The sequence below is a fragment of the Mirounga angustirostris genome, unplaced genomic scaffold, assembly GCF_029215605.1.
Source record: "Mirounga angustirostris isolate CCGP_5_RB_7025 unplaced genomic scaffold, mMirAng1.0.hap1 SCAF_16, whole genome shotgun sequence".
Taxonomy (NCBI): Eukaryota; Metazoa; Chordata; class Mammalia; order Carnivora; family Phocidae; genus Mirounga; species Mirounga angustirostris.
Genome location: NW_026991724.1, coordinates 56,848,727 through 56,862,793, shown reverse-complemented (window position 1 = coordinate 56,862,793; position 14,067 = coordinate 56,848,727). Strand labels below are relative to the sequence as shown.

The 14,067-nt window shown below is 49.4% G+C and overlaps 1 protein-coding gene and 1 pseudogene across 2 annotated transcripts; both read right to left on the bottom strand.

Moving 5' to 3' along the window:
- Window positions 1–306: 306 nt before the first annotated feature.
- Window positions 307–957, bottom strand: LOC123855113 (large ribosomal subunit protein uL6-like; annotated as a pseudogene).
- A 3,428-nt stretch (window positions 958–4,385) lies between these two features.
- Window positions 4,386–10,217, bottom strand: LOC123842578 (leukocyte immunoglobulin-like receptor subfamily A member 6). Of its 2 annotated transcripts, XM_064580349.1 has the most exons (8): window positions 10,115–10,217; window positions 9,923–9,958; window positions 9,457–9,741; window positions 9,008–9,310; window positions 8,488–8,784; window positions 7,980–8,282; window positions 5,108–5,158; window positions 4,386–4,963 (listed from the first exon to the last, which is right to left on the bottom strand). In XM_064580349.1, exons 1-8 carry the CDS (start codon window positions 10,215–10,217, stop codon window positions 4,827–4,829), a joined length of 1,515 nt encoding a protein of 504 aa, XP_064436419.1. In that variant the 3' UTR covers window positions 4,386–4,826. The 2 variants fall into 2 exon arrangements, with proteins under 2 accessions (XP_064436419.1, XP_064436420.1); XM_064580350.1 differs by lacking the exon at window positions 9,457–9,741.
- Window positions 10,218–14,067: the final 3,850 nt, after the last annotated feature.

Genomic DNA, 14,067 nt, shown 5'->3' with positions numbered 1-14,067 from the left:
CAACATGTATTTATCTGTTCTCATTATTATAGATATCTGGCTAACATGAGTATCTGGACAATATGGGTGGTACAGATATTTTAACAATGGTATTCTTCTAACCCATAAACATGGGACATCTTTCCATTTGTTTGTGTCTTCTTCATTTTCTATCATCAAAGTCTTATAATTTTCAGAGTATAGCTTTTACTAAAGTCTTTGGTTAAATTTATTCCCAAATATGTTATTATCTTGACGTTATTGTAAATAAAATATTTTTCTTTTTGCCCCCCACATCAACATAGCTTTTATTGTATCTTTAAAATATCACAAACAAGTCTGAAAAATCATCCGGCATCTACCTGTTTCTGTAGCTGGACAACTTAGATCTTGTTCGTCAGCCTGCTGAAGTGTTCCTTTTTCAGAAACATAGATACCATCCAAAATTTTTTTGGTAATACTTATTTTTTTGTTTATTTTTAACTGTTGTGGCTTGCTGAATCAAAGCAGCTGAATTTGATACAAGTTCAATGTCATTTCCTTCAAGAATTAACTCATCTTTCTGGGCTTGAGATACTGAACAAGCAACACCTGGCCTCACCCAAACCCTGCGGATATATTTTTCACCCAAGAAATTTTGGATTTTGATAGGAAAACGATTCTCCTGAATAGCAACATTGACGGGGGAAGTGAGCATACAGCTACCTAATCTTGTTATAGAAGTCCCTTTAATTTCCTTGACCATGTTCTGTATGTGACTACAGATAGTGCAAACAGTAGCCAGTTCTTTTCTATTTCCCCACCATCTGTCAACTGAGCCTCTTCTTTTTCTTTCCTGGGAGACTGAGTTCTACACTGATATACTGAGTCCCTCCACAGGGTTCCTCTGGGGCCCTTCACAATAACAGTGTATCCCTTCAGAGTGATGTCGACATTTTCTGGAATGTCAATAGTCTGATTACTGAGAATGGTCTTCATTCTCACAGTAGATGAGCCGAAATTGTTTTCTTTATTTCTTTTTCAAATATTGTGTCATTGGTGTATAGAAATGGACCTGTTTTCTGTATGTTGACTTTTTATCCTGCAAATTTGCTGAGTTTGTAGATTAGTTCTAAAGATGTTTGGTGGAGTCTTTAAGATTTTCTCTATATAACAGCATATAATCTGCAAACCAAGACCATTTTACTTCTTTCTTTGTGATCTGGATGTCTTTTTATTTCTTTTTCTTGTCTGATTGCTGTGGCCAGGACTTCCAGTACCATGTTGAATAGGAGTGGTGAGAGTGGACATCCTCATCTTGTTCCTGATCTTAGAGGAAAAGCTTTCAGGTATTTGCTATTGAGTATGATGCTAACTGTGCGTTTGTCATAGATAGCCTTTATTGTGTTCCTTCTATACCCAATTTGTTGAGAGTTTTTATCATGAAAGGATGTTGTGTTTTTTCAAACGCATTTTTCTGCATCTATTGAGATGATTATGTGATTTTTATCATTCATTTTATTAATATGATGTTTCACATTTGTTGATTGTGTATGTTGAACCATCCTCGTGTCCCATGGATAAATCCCACTTGATCACGGTGCATGATCCTTTTGATGTGTCATTGAATTTGGATGGCTAATATTGTGTTCAGAATTTTTGCACCTATAATTCATCAGGAATAGTGGTCTGTGATTTTATTTTCTTGCATTGTGCTTATCTGGCTTTGATATCAGGGTAGTGCTCATCTCATAAAATTAGCTTAGGAGTTCCTTCCTTTTCAGTTATTTGGAAGGGTTGGAGAAGAATCAGCATTAATTTTTCTTTAAATGTGTGGTAGAATTCTCCAGGGAAACCATCTTGTCCTGGTCTTTGGGACAGGTGTGCTGGGAGGTTTGTGGTTCTGATTCAATCTCCTTAGTCATTATTAGTCTGTTCAGATTTTCTATTTCTTCCTGATTTAGTCTTGATAGATTGTATGTCTACAATAAGTTATCCATTTTTTCCAGATTGTCTGGTTTGTTGGTGTTTAACTGTTCATAGCAGTCTCTTACGATCCTAGGCATTTCTGTGGTATCAGTTGTAACATCTCCTCTTTCATTTCTGGTTTTACTTATTTGTGTCCTCTCATTTTTTTCTGAGATGGTCTAGCTAAAGTTTTGTCAGTTTTGTTTATCTTTTGAGAAACTTTCCTTCTGCCAACTTTGGGAAGTCTTTCTCCTGCAGGTGGGGGCACACTGGCTCTTGACCCTGGGGCTAGTGGTGCACAGTGCCAAGTGCAGGGGTGTGTGATGTCACTAGATCCAGGGGGATGTCATGTGTCCTTTTTGGCTCACAGTACGTGGGTCCACAGCATCCACACCAGCGTGGTCCTTGGCGAGCACTGTAGGGGATCTAGAGGCTACAAGGGCTGGTGTGATCATAAGCAGTGCCTCCAGGCCCAGTAGCTAGGGACCAGGGAAGGCAGCAGGGGTGGCTGGAGCTGGTGGCGTGCACACACTCAGCTGCAGAGACTCTGGCTGTATGTACATTCTTCCCCTGGGCATGCACACTGCAGGGAAGCCAGTGACAGGGTTGGGCTTGGGTATGCAAGTACACAGCTAGAGGGGTTAGCCACAGGCAGGCACAGTGGTGTTGGCCAGTGACAGAGGCAGGGCCTGATCCAGGTCTGCCAGCAGCTGTATGGGCCCTGGCTGTCAGTGTGCTCTCTCGACAGGTATGCATACTGCAGTGCAGCTTGGTGATAGGAGTTAGACCCGTGACATGCAGGTGCACAGCTGGAGGGGCTAACCCTGATTGTGGGCATGGTGGTGGGGTTAGCTAGGGAGGCCCTGGCTGGTGTCTTGTTCTCACACAGCTACGGATGCCTGAGTTGGCTGCTAGTGTGGCTCCTGGGCACCGGTGGGGGTGGGGAGGGACTCTGGAGGCTGGCATCAGTGAATGCGAACACCCGTAGGGTGAAAGCTGGCAAGACCAGCTTATACACACATCTTGCATTGCATTGAATGAAAGCTTGCATTCATCGGTGGTGCAATCTGCTGAGTTTTCTGCAGACCTGGCCTCTGTGAACCAGGATTGCTATTAACATAGCCTCTGCTTTTCTTCCTTGCTCCTAGCTGGCTCAGAGCTCTCAGCCTTGCCAGTCTGGAGCGGGGGTCACATCCAAGTGGGAACTATGCACAGTACCCCAGAGGTGGGAGAAGCTGGCCAGTCAGCCTCTCCCACCTTCCCTGGAGAAAGAGCTCTTTCGGGCTGGGCAGGAGCCCTGGCACTGCATAATGCTGGCCCAAGGGATGGGCAGATGCTAGCAAATGACGGTGTCTTCCTTCCTTTCTTGTGAGACTAGTCTCAGTCTTTCTGTCTCCCAGAGCTGTTTTTGTTCATGGATAGCTATCCAATCCTCCATCTTTGTCAGGAGACGGGGACGCTGGGCTCTCCTACCTCACCATTTTCCCGCCATCTCCCGCAATCCCAAGGCATTCATTGTGGAAATGTGGATGAGATTGGTAATGTCCTCCTGAGGTTTATGTGAGAACTAAATTATCTGTTGCACTTCAAACAAAATTGCATGTCACCTTGTTATCTGAAGGGTATGGAACAGCTTGTAGAGAATTGTCTATGGGGCTACTGTGAGACTCAGCAGCACTGTGACCCAGGTGTGGTCCCTACAGTACTTGAAGTCACAGGGGGTAGATGGGCTTCATATGGAGGCACAGGCCCCTGTCCAGCCTGAGGACAAAGCACAGAGTGGAAGAGTGGTTCATGGTGCCCCCTGACCTGGCATCTCCACCCCCCAGAGGCACTTTTTGTTGGGGGCATTTGCAACACCCACAGTCATTGCTTGGGGCTTGCTGTCTTATTCTGGGATCTCATAGAGCCTATTTATCCTGGAGCTCAGAACATCCCTCTTTCTGCAAGCGTGGAGGGTCGTATGCTCATTGCCATGGAAATGGGCTAGCATATCTAGGACCCTGGTGCATGGTGAGCCCTGGAGGAAATGGGGGTCCTTCTTCAAGGGCCCCACTTTTTTCTCTCTGCAGGGAGCTGGAAAATACCAGGATCATTAAAATGGAAGGAGGCACATGTGCACGTTGGGGTCACCAGTGAGGTGCATTCACAGGGGGATCACACTCACTTCTGAATAACGCTGTATCCATGACTCCCACCTGGGCACACGGTGCATTCACATGGCATCTTGAAATAGGCAAATGCCATGAATCAAAACTTTTTTAAAAAACCATTATATCTTGGAGTCAGTGTAGTAGCTCACCACCAGGCTTCACTTCAACACCCCTGAGCTCCCTCAAAGTGATGGTATTTCTGGAAAACTCTACCAGATGTCATCAGATGAGGAGAGAAGACCTCCACGATTCCAGAGAGGGTTTAGGGCAAGGGTTTGGATTCATGTGTTCCAAAGTGGACCTGATTTTCACGCATCTATTTACTTACGAAAACAGATTTTGTGTTTTGGGCTGAAGGGATGGAGGTGCACATCAGGGAATGAGGAAATGGCAAGTAAAGGAAAATGTATCCCATGAAAGTGGACCAGAGCTGCTGCTGTAGGAAGGTATGAACCCAACCCTGCCGTGTGGGACGAACCCTCAAGTCACAGGGATGAGGAAAGACGGGGGGCAGTCAAGGATGTCCAACAATGGCAGGAGGGAAAGCACCACAGTTCATGGGGGACGAGTCCTGGACTGAGAACAGCCCAGACATTTCCTGGCATCTAAACCATGTTTCCCCTGGATGTTCTCAGCAGGCAGATCAGCCAGCATGAGCTGCAGGCTTTCTTCCAGACCCCCTTGGGCAGATTAGATTGATGTCCAAAGGTCTGCCAGAGGGAATGGTGGGTTGGCTCCCCCTTGTGTTTAGCTCCTGGCTGCACCTGGGGTCCTTGCCTGGCTGTGCTGAGCCTCGAGTAGCAGAATCCCGAGGACCACCAGGATCAAGGCAGCCACGCCCATTCGGATCAGATTCTCCACCGTGTAATCCCTGCAATCTGAGGCTAAGAATGAGGACAGAGAGGGTGCAGAGGTCAGTATGGACCCAAATGAGCCCGGATGCTGGATGTCGACCCAGGGCACCCGCCTCCCCCTGACAGGACACCCCCTCCATCCCAGCCCCATCACTGAGACATTCTTCTACTTACCACTGCTGGGGTCTGAATTGTTTTGGGGTGGGCTCACGGTGTCAGCTGTTCCTGCAGGGAAGATGGAAGCAGATGGAAGGAGCTGGAGACCCCCGTCCAGCCTGCCCTCTGCTCTGTGTTCTATATCCCTCAACCTGTCACTATGTAGTTTTTGTACAGTTCCTGAACTAACCCTTCTCTGCACTAGCAGGGGTTCCTCTGCTCTCCTCACTGGATTCCTTCAGCCTCCTTGTTTTCCTTGATTTCAGACTTGACTTCTGAGTCATTCTGGGTAGATTCTGACTGTGCCCCAGGAGCTCAGGATTGCAGAGAAAAATGGGCTCCCCACACAGAAATCATCATGTCCTTGTATGTTCTCTGTTCAGTCTGGGACACAAACCTCCTGTGCTCATGTCCCTGCAGATGAGAGTTCCCACTCATTCAGTAGCTGAGGACCCAGCGTCCATGGACGAGGGGATGTGTCAGGAGCACAGAGGGGCCAATGTCTGGGGCAGGGTCCCCTTCGCTCCATATCAACCAGCTCCCATTCTTCAGGGTCTGCATTTTAATCTGTACCTAGAGTATTCATCCTTGGATATGTTCATTAATTCATTCTTCATATAGTTAGAAATATCTGCACTGGTAGATACATAGATGATAGATGATAGCTAGATAAATAGATAGATAGATAGATAGATAGATAGATAGATAGATAGATAGATCGATCTGTATACACACATCTACATCTAACACATTAATATGTATCTCCTAAAGATGTTCAGTCATTGGGTCATATGAACATCATTATTCCTTGCTTGCAGTGTGGATCTAGACAGGAAGACCAGTTACAAACATGTGAAAAGCTATGGGATGAAGATTATGGGCATGAGGATGAATGGCTTCAGATAGATATACATGGATTACACATATATGTGCTTTACACTCATAGATTATATGTATGGATTTTTATAACCATGTCTATTTGTATAATAGCAGATATAATATAAATACATAATCAAGTGTATATGTATGGATATCTATCTACATCTTCCTGTGTAGAGAGAGAGACAGACGCAGAGAGAGGTACAGTCTGTCTGTTCCTCAACAGGAGGGCACTCGAGTCTGTGGCGTGTGGGGGTGGGCAGGGGACAGGAGGGTCTGGACTCAGGCTTTGGGGAATTGGAGGCAGGTCAGGGACATGTGCCCAGGAGGAGTCTCCATCCTCATCTCACTGTTTGGGGACAAACTCTAGAAATCAGGTGAGGTTTCAAGTAGGGATAGTTAATCGTTTTATTTGCACTGAAAAGACAACCTCTGTCCCCACTATATCACAGGCCAGACCTGAGGAAGTCCCTACGTGTGGATTTCAAACCTCCAGGAAAGGAGAGAGTCGGTGGAATTTACTATGGAGGGAACACACAAACTAGGAAATCATTAACATCTCAACCTAGTCTTCAGATGAAAAGAAAATAGTAAAAAAAAAAAGGAAAAACAAAATATGGACCAATCCTAATTATCAAGATTCATACAAATGGTCAAGGTAATATTAGCTTATACAATTCAGAAAATACTAGTGAACAGTAAACGTTATGCAGTTGGGTTAACACCCAAATGTTTGAAACCAGGAAGCCTTTGTAAAGAGCCTCATGTGGCTAAAAATCAAAGAGAAAACATAGTTGTTCAGGAGACGTACATCTTTCAGGAAAAGATCACATTTTTAATGAAACCCTAATAAAGCAGGAAAATGGATTGAAACGGATAGGTCAGCGGTGCTTTCAAAATAAAAATAGATTTTTAATGAACTTGCTTTAAAATAAATTTGGGGTATAAATCAAGCTGTTTCCCTGACGTGAATCTTGTGACCATTTTCCCCGTCCTTTGAAATGAGAAACACAGGTGTGCATTTTGGAAACGAGAAAGTGAAATTTCCATGTGTAATTTCGAGCAGCGCATTGAGAAATAGTTGAAAGGAAAAGAGTGTAGTGAGTTCACAGCACATAAAAATATGCCCACACCCATAGCTCTCTCAGGCGTAGGGAACTATTATTCGGACAACTGACATATATGGTATTAAAGTAGCTAAGAAGTTCATAGAACAGGCTGCGAACTGACACCACTTCTACGGAAAACGTTGAAAGGCTGTGAAGTTCATGCAAGTGATGAATCGCTGACTTCTACGCAGGAAATAAGTAAATAAATGGGACTCGTTGAAAATGTGCTAAGACTCGGTAGTGCCCAGAAGTTCTTCCCCACAAGGAATGTGTGAATCGGATGTGACCCGATGCACACAGAAGGATGACTTGTTTCTGAGGCTGCATCCCTGTCACCTGAGTTCCCTTTGTCACCATTATCTGCAGGTGCTGCTCTAGAAGGTGTGAGAAGCAGGCGCAGGGACCTGGACAAGCGTCCACACCCAATGCCCAGGGGACACCAGCTGCATGTGGGCACACGGTGCAGCGTCCCTGGGGACTCCCGTGAGCCGGGCACGGCCCCTCCTCAATCTCAGGTGTGCACTGAGGGGCATGGAGGCCCCCAGGTGAGCACAGGGGGCAGCAGAGTGGCGCCTGCAGGCGGGGAGGCTTCTCTCTAGGAGAGTGTCCCGTGGGGCTGACACCACGGCTCCGATTCTGATATGGAGGGGACAGGTGAGTGGGAGGCCTCTGTCTACTCACGATCGTCCTCACTCCCCCACCCCTCATGCAGCCCCCTACTCCTTACCTCTGCTGGGACTGCAGCATAGGGCAGCCCCGGTGGGTCTTTCCAGTCTCCCCTGGGATGGACCCTCCTCCGTGGAGCCCCCGTGACGCCCACATTTGCTACTGTGTCAGGCTTTCCTGAAACGTGCATCTTGAGCTGACAGAGCTCATAAAGGTCAGGTTCAGGGGCCCCTCACCTGAGACCAGGAGCTCCAGGGGGTCACTGGGCTGGGACAACAGGTAGGGGGAGGCGCTGGATGAGCCGTAGCACCTGTAGGTCCCCCCGTGGGCTGAGGTCACAGGACTCATGGAGAATTCAGCCTGGTGCTGCCCAGCTCGGTGCTTTGATCTAAGACGCAGGGGGGGATCGGCTGCCCCCTCCTTGGACAGAAGGAAAGTGTCCTCAGAGCTCCATGACTGACACAGCAGGGTCACATTCTCTCCTGAGGTCACCGTGGGTCCCGGCTGCACTGAGAGGGAGGGTGTGTAGGGGAGCTGTCCTAGAGAGAGGAAGGGCAGGTGAGGGGCTGTCCAGCCCTTGCTCTGAACTGAGACTGTCTGTGTCCTCTGAGTCTCTCCCTTCCCCGGCCCTGTCTCTCTCCCTCCCTGGGGACCCCACACCCCTGGTCCCACCACCACCACCTGGGCCCCCCTGGCAGGACCTGTGCAGAGTCTGGGGTCCTGACTGACCCCGTCACATCTCACCTGCGACCAGGATGTCCAGGAGGTCACTGGGGGCCGACCACTCGGAGGAGAGCTTGCGTCCACCATAGCATGCGTACCGGCCCCCGTGGGAGGGTCTCACAGGGCCCAGGTAGAAGTCTGCCCCAGAGAGCCCAGCCTGGGGCTGTCGGCCAAGAAGCTGGGGAGGGTCCCGTGCGCCCTCCTTGGACAGAACGAATCTGTCGTAGCCGACATCAGAGCGACACTGGAGGGTCAGGTTCTGTCCAGAGGTCACGACAGGGCCCTGCTGGGTCAGGAGGGAGGGCTTCCCCAATGCACCTGGGAGAGACCAGCCGTGGATTGCAGGGGCTGATGCTCCCCAAACCTCCCTTCTCCCATCCTGACCCCCGTCTCACTGTCCATCACCCTCTGTGACTCTGACCTGTGAGCCCCTGTTGTCCCCTCACCCCACCCTCTCATCTGGGGCTCCCCTGGGAGCGGAGCCCCCATAACCTGTCTGGTGCCTCAAAACAGGGATGGGGCAACAATCAGACTCCCTCACCTGAGACCAGCAGCTTCAGGGGGTCACTGGGGTACGACCACACCTGAGGGTTGTTGTTGTAATAACCATAGCATCTGAACGTCCACCTGGGGCTGGGGGTCACGGGGCCCACAGGGAACAGGGCCTGGAACCCCCCACTGGGGGCTCGCTGGGAGTCCAGGGTCCAGGAGGTCTGGTGTTCTCCTTCCCTCATCAGGACGAACCTGTTGAGTCCCAACCATGAGCCACACTGGAAGGTCACGTACCCTCCTGAGGTCACGACAGGGCTGGGCAGGGCTGAGAGGCTGGGTTTGCCATGCCATCCTAGGAGAGGAGGAGGGGACGGTGTTAAATGGGGCTCAGATCCCCCACATTATCCCCAGGGCTGGGCTGTGAGAGGGAGACACCCTGAGAGCAGACCCCCTTCTTGAGGGCACAGCCTGGGACTGGGACCCTGAGTGGGCTCGCACCTGTCACCACCAGCTCCAGGGGGTCACTGGGCTCTGACCAGCCAGTGGGACTGCGATAGTTACAGAGATATCGTCCTGCAACTACATCTGTCATGTGTTTGATGGAGAACTTGGCCTTGTCCTTGCGCTCCAGTGGCTTCTGACTGTCCCAGGTCACCGAGTTTCCCTCTTTTTGCAGGAGGTACTCCTGGGCCTCCAGGCTCCCCTGACACCAGATGGTCACAGGAGTCCCCCGGGGGATCACAGAGCCTGGCTCAGCCCAGATGGTGGGTTTGGGGAGGGTCCCTGGAAGGAAACGGAGGCTGGGACACAAGACCTTCCCCACCCCCAGGTCCCAGCTCTGCCCCAAACCCCCAGACATCCCCCTCTGTCAGCCCGGAACTGCTGTTCTCCATCCCCTCTGCCTGGTGGGTGACCCCTGTCCCCAGTGAAGAGGTGGGACTGGGACCCCTGGGGACAGACTCACCTGCCTGCGCTCGGGTCCTGGGGCCCACACTCAGCCCTGGAAGAGAGTTCCTGTGAGAGGTTTGCCCCGAATCCTGAGCAGAACCCCTCCTCCTGTGAGCCACCTGAGTCTGGGGTCTCTGACAGACCAGGGCCTGGCTGTGGGGCGGGTCCCTCCCAGAATAGGGCGTCCTCTCCCCTCCTCAGATCTCACCAAGACAGAGCAGGGCCGTCAGGGTGGGGGTCATGGCGTCTGCTCTCTCTGGTTCCGGCTGTGCAGAAGGAGGGAGCAAGGCGCCCACAGGACGGACAGACATACAGGGTGTGGCCACGCGGAGGCCGGTCCTGTCCGTCACGGGGTTGTCACGTCAGCAGCCCCACAGGAAGGAGAACGGCCCCTCCCCAGGACCTAGCCTGGCTCTGGTGTCCATGATGGTGCAGCAAGTGGACCCCGAGGCTTCCTGAGATGCCCCATCCAGGTGAGGAGACCAGGCATGTCCTTCCCTCCCAGAGCCTCCCCCATGGGTCTCCTTCATCCTCAGCACATCCCTGGGGTCCTCACCGTGGACGGGGTCCCCAGGCCCAGAGATGCTGCAGGGGGTGGGGGTTCCTGATGTGTTGGGGAGCTCATGTCAGCACAGACACACGTGTGACATCTCTGCTCGGCTCAGGTCGAGGTCATGGTGGCAATGGCCCCAGAGGAGAAATATAGGCAAATAGGGAAGGAAACACAGCTCCTCTCCTGGCTCTGGAGCGTGGGCTTTCTTTTGTCACAGCCTCCATGAGGCTTTCTATCACTTCTCTATTTTCTTGTGACACCGTCCACACCCCAGTCATGGGAACACGCCTGTGTGAGTCCCTCCTGTCTCCTCGGTGCCCCTTGTTCCAGGGGCAGAGCCGTCCTCCCCACATTGGGGTCTTGCCAGTAAGCTGTAGGGGACAATACATGGGTGAGTGCTGTGATATGGGAGACAAAGCTGATTCTAATGTAAATACTACTCCAGCATCCACTGCCCGGGTGACCTTGAGCACAGTGACCTATCCTATAGCATGCTATCCTGAACCCCATTCCTCAAAGTGGTTGTGGGGTCAGTGGGACCTGGAACATGGGTGGGATCAATCTTGTTAGTTTCCCGACCTGATTAAGAGTGGTGTGGTTGAGACACCAGAGGCCATGTGTCAGATCCCACAGTGAGGGTGGACCAGTGATGCACATGTCCTCGAGAGACCCCATGTGCTCTTAACCCTGAGAAATGCTATTTATATTATTTCTGAAATTGTTGGCAACAGCCTATTGCAGGAAAGAAAACAAAAATTCCTGGAATTGAGAGGAACTACAATAGAACAGAGGCCGAAGCTGAGTGACCACCAGCGCCTGGGGTCAAGTTGGGGGTGTTCAAATTTGATTTCAGCCTCTGTGCGGTCAGGCGGGTGGCCAGATCCTCACAGGCAGGAAATGCATACAGTTTCTGGGTGACTGTGGAAGTGACATGACCCCTCCACCATTGCAGGGTGGGCACTGGCATGCCTCTGCCCACTGACCCAGCCCGGAGGTCAGCACTGAGCCATGTCCCCTTTGTGTGTGTGTAGTGGTTATGTCCAGTGGACCCCCGCACTGGCATCTGTCCATGTGAGAGTGTGTGGCTCCCATGGGAGCCATACCTGCTGGACACATCCCTGCTCAGATGCTGATTTGGGAGAGTGGACGCCAGAGGTCAGTGGGGCTGTGAACATCCACCCCTTTCAGTCCAGGCTTCAGGACAGCCCTGTGAGCTACTGTGTCTGGAACTCAGGTGTGTGGGCGGTGAGTGTCCAACAGGAATGGACATCAGAGGCTGATCCCAATGTGATAAGGAGTGCTATGGAAGACTGTGTGCAGAGTCATCAATGATAGCCCAGGATGTGGAACAGCAGGAATATGGGAAACTCATTTTACAGTAAGCACGTGAAATATCTGAAAAGTGGAAAAGAACATGGAATGTTCGATGCCATGACAGAAGTTATATTATGGAAGAAGATAAAAATCTAGAAATGAATTAGTCAAATACTCTGGAGGTAAAAAAGGAAAAACTTAGCGAACGTAAGTACTATATACTGGATAACTGAACATAATAAAAAATATAAATAAATAAATACTTGATATAACAGATGCAACTACTTGTTCCATCCATGATAAGACACAGCCGAAGAGCAGAACATGAAATTGGAAGACAACGCTGAGGACGCTTTGTTGGATGCAAAACAGACAGACTGAAATGAGAGCATGCAGATACCCAGGGAACATGGAGGCCAGTGGGTTCTGTGAGTTCTGGAAGGAGAGCAGTGAGAAGGGTGACAGGCAATAGTCCCAGTGGCCAATAGCCAGGTGTTTTACAGAGGCGGAGACAGAACAGGCAGGTGCTGGTATGCTCAGATGTGTCCATGAAATCTGTGTCTCCATATCTCATGGTGGAGTGAAGGAAGTTGATGGGAGCTTACTTTTGAGCAGAAGAAAAATGCAGAGAGATTTGGGGAAAACACCTGTAAGGAATGATGAGTGAGGAATGCTTTACTCACCCATGGGATCGTGAAGGGAAAAAGGTGAAAGGGTCAGCAGAGCACACATCCCCAATTCCCTTCTTGGGAAGCCAGAAGGAGGGTCACGTTGGTGGGTGAGTCAGTGAAGTTTTTGACTCTTGGTTTTAGCTCGGGTCATGATGTCAGGGTCTTGCGATTGAGCCCTGTGTTGGGGACCATGCTCAGAGGGGAGTCAGGTTGAGATTCTCTCCCTCTCCCTCTGCTTCACCATTGGCCCCTCCCCCTACTCTCTATCTCTCTCAAATAAATAAAATAAATGTTTAAAATAGAAGGAGGGGCACATGAGTGGTTCAGTCGGCTAAGCACCTGACTCTTGATTTCAGCTCAAGTCTGGATCTCAGGCCTGTGATTTCAGGCCCTGTGTTGGGCTCCATGCTATGTCTGGAGCCTACTTAGAAAAGAAAGGGAAAAAATATAATAGAAGGAGGCATACGTGCACGCTGGGGTCACCAGTGAGGTGTGCCAGAAGCTGGATCACACTCACATGTGAAAGAGTGTATCCCTGACTCCCACCTCAGCACACAGAGCATTCACACAGGTTTTTTATATTGGCCATGACGGGCATATTTACACCAAAGAAACAGGCAAATGCCACGAAGGACAGCTTTTTAAAAACCGATTATTTCTTAGAGTCAGTGTAGCAGCTCACCACCTGGCTGTCACTTCAAACACCCCCTGAGCTCCCTCAAACTGATGGTATTTCTGGAAAACTCTACCAGGTATCACTGGATGAGGAGAGAAGGGCTCAATGAGTCCAGAGAGGGTTTAGGGAATTGTTTTCCATCATCTATTTCCAAGTAGACCCTATTTTTACCCCATCTATTCAAAACCAGATTCTGTGTTCTATAAGGAACAGAAGTATACTTCAAAGAATGTGGTTAATAAAAATGAAGGAGAATGTATATATATATAGATATATATATATTCCTCCTCACTCATCCCTCCTGGAGTCTGACTTGTTTTGTGATGGTCTGAGGTTATCAGCTACACCTGAGAGTCAAAAATAGAGCCTGTGATTGAGGAGACCTAGGAATGCTTAAGTATTCCCTTCCCTCATCTCTAGGGAGTTCCTGAAACTAGCTAATGTCATCTCAATCCCTTGAGGTGAGCATCTCCAGAGTCTCACCTTCCATCTAATTAGGAGGCAAAAATAAACATGTGAGGCTTCATTTTGTCCTGAGAATCAGGAACATGAGGAGTGAAAGGCAGGGTCTATCTTTTTATCCCTGCACATCAGCCAGCTTCTTCTGGCCCCTGACTTGGGATTATATATTTCCATAGCACTTTCTATTCTTCAATCTAGCAATCTATGTTTAAGAATGACATGGTGGGATCTCTGCAACCCACCATGCAAACTGTCTAGGAGGAAGGATTACCAAAGGTAACATAAGCTCCAATTACTCATTCAGTTTGCCATCTAGATAGAGTGATTGATAAGAAATGAACAAGAAGATTTGTACCATACACTCTTAGAGAAGGAGGAAGCTGTGTTAAAAGGGGCCATTGTCGCAAATGCTCCAGATGTGGGCTGTGAGCAAGAGGTCTTCCTGATGTCACACTCTGTTCCCTTCTGCTTGGAGAAGGGTTCCC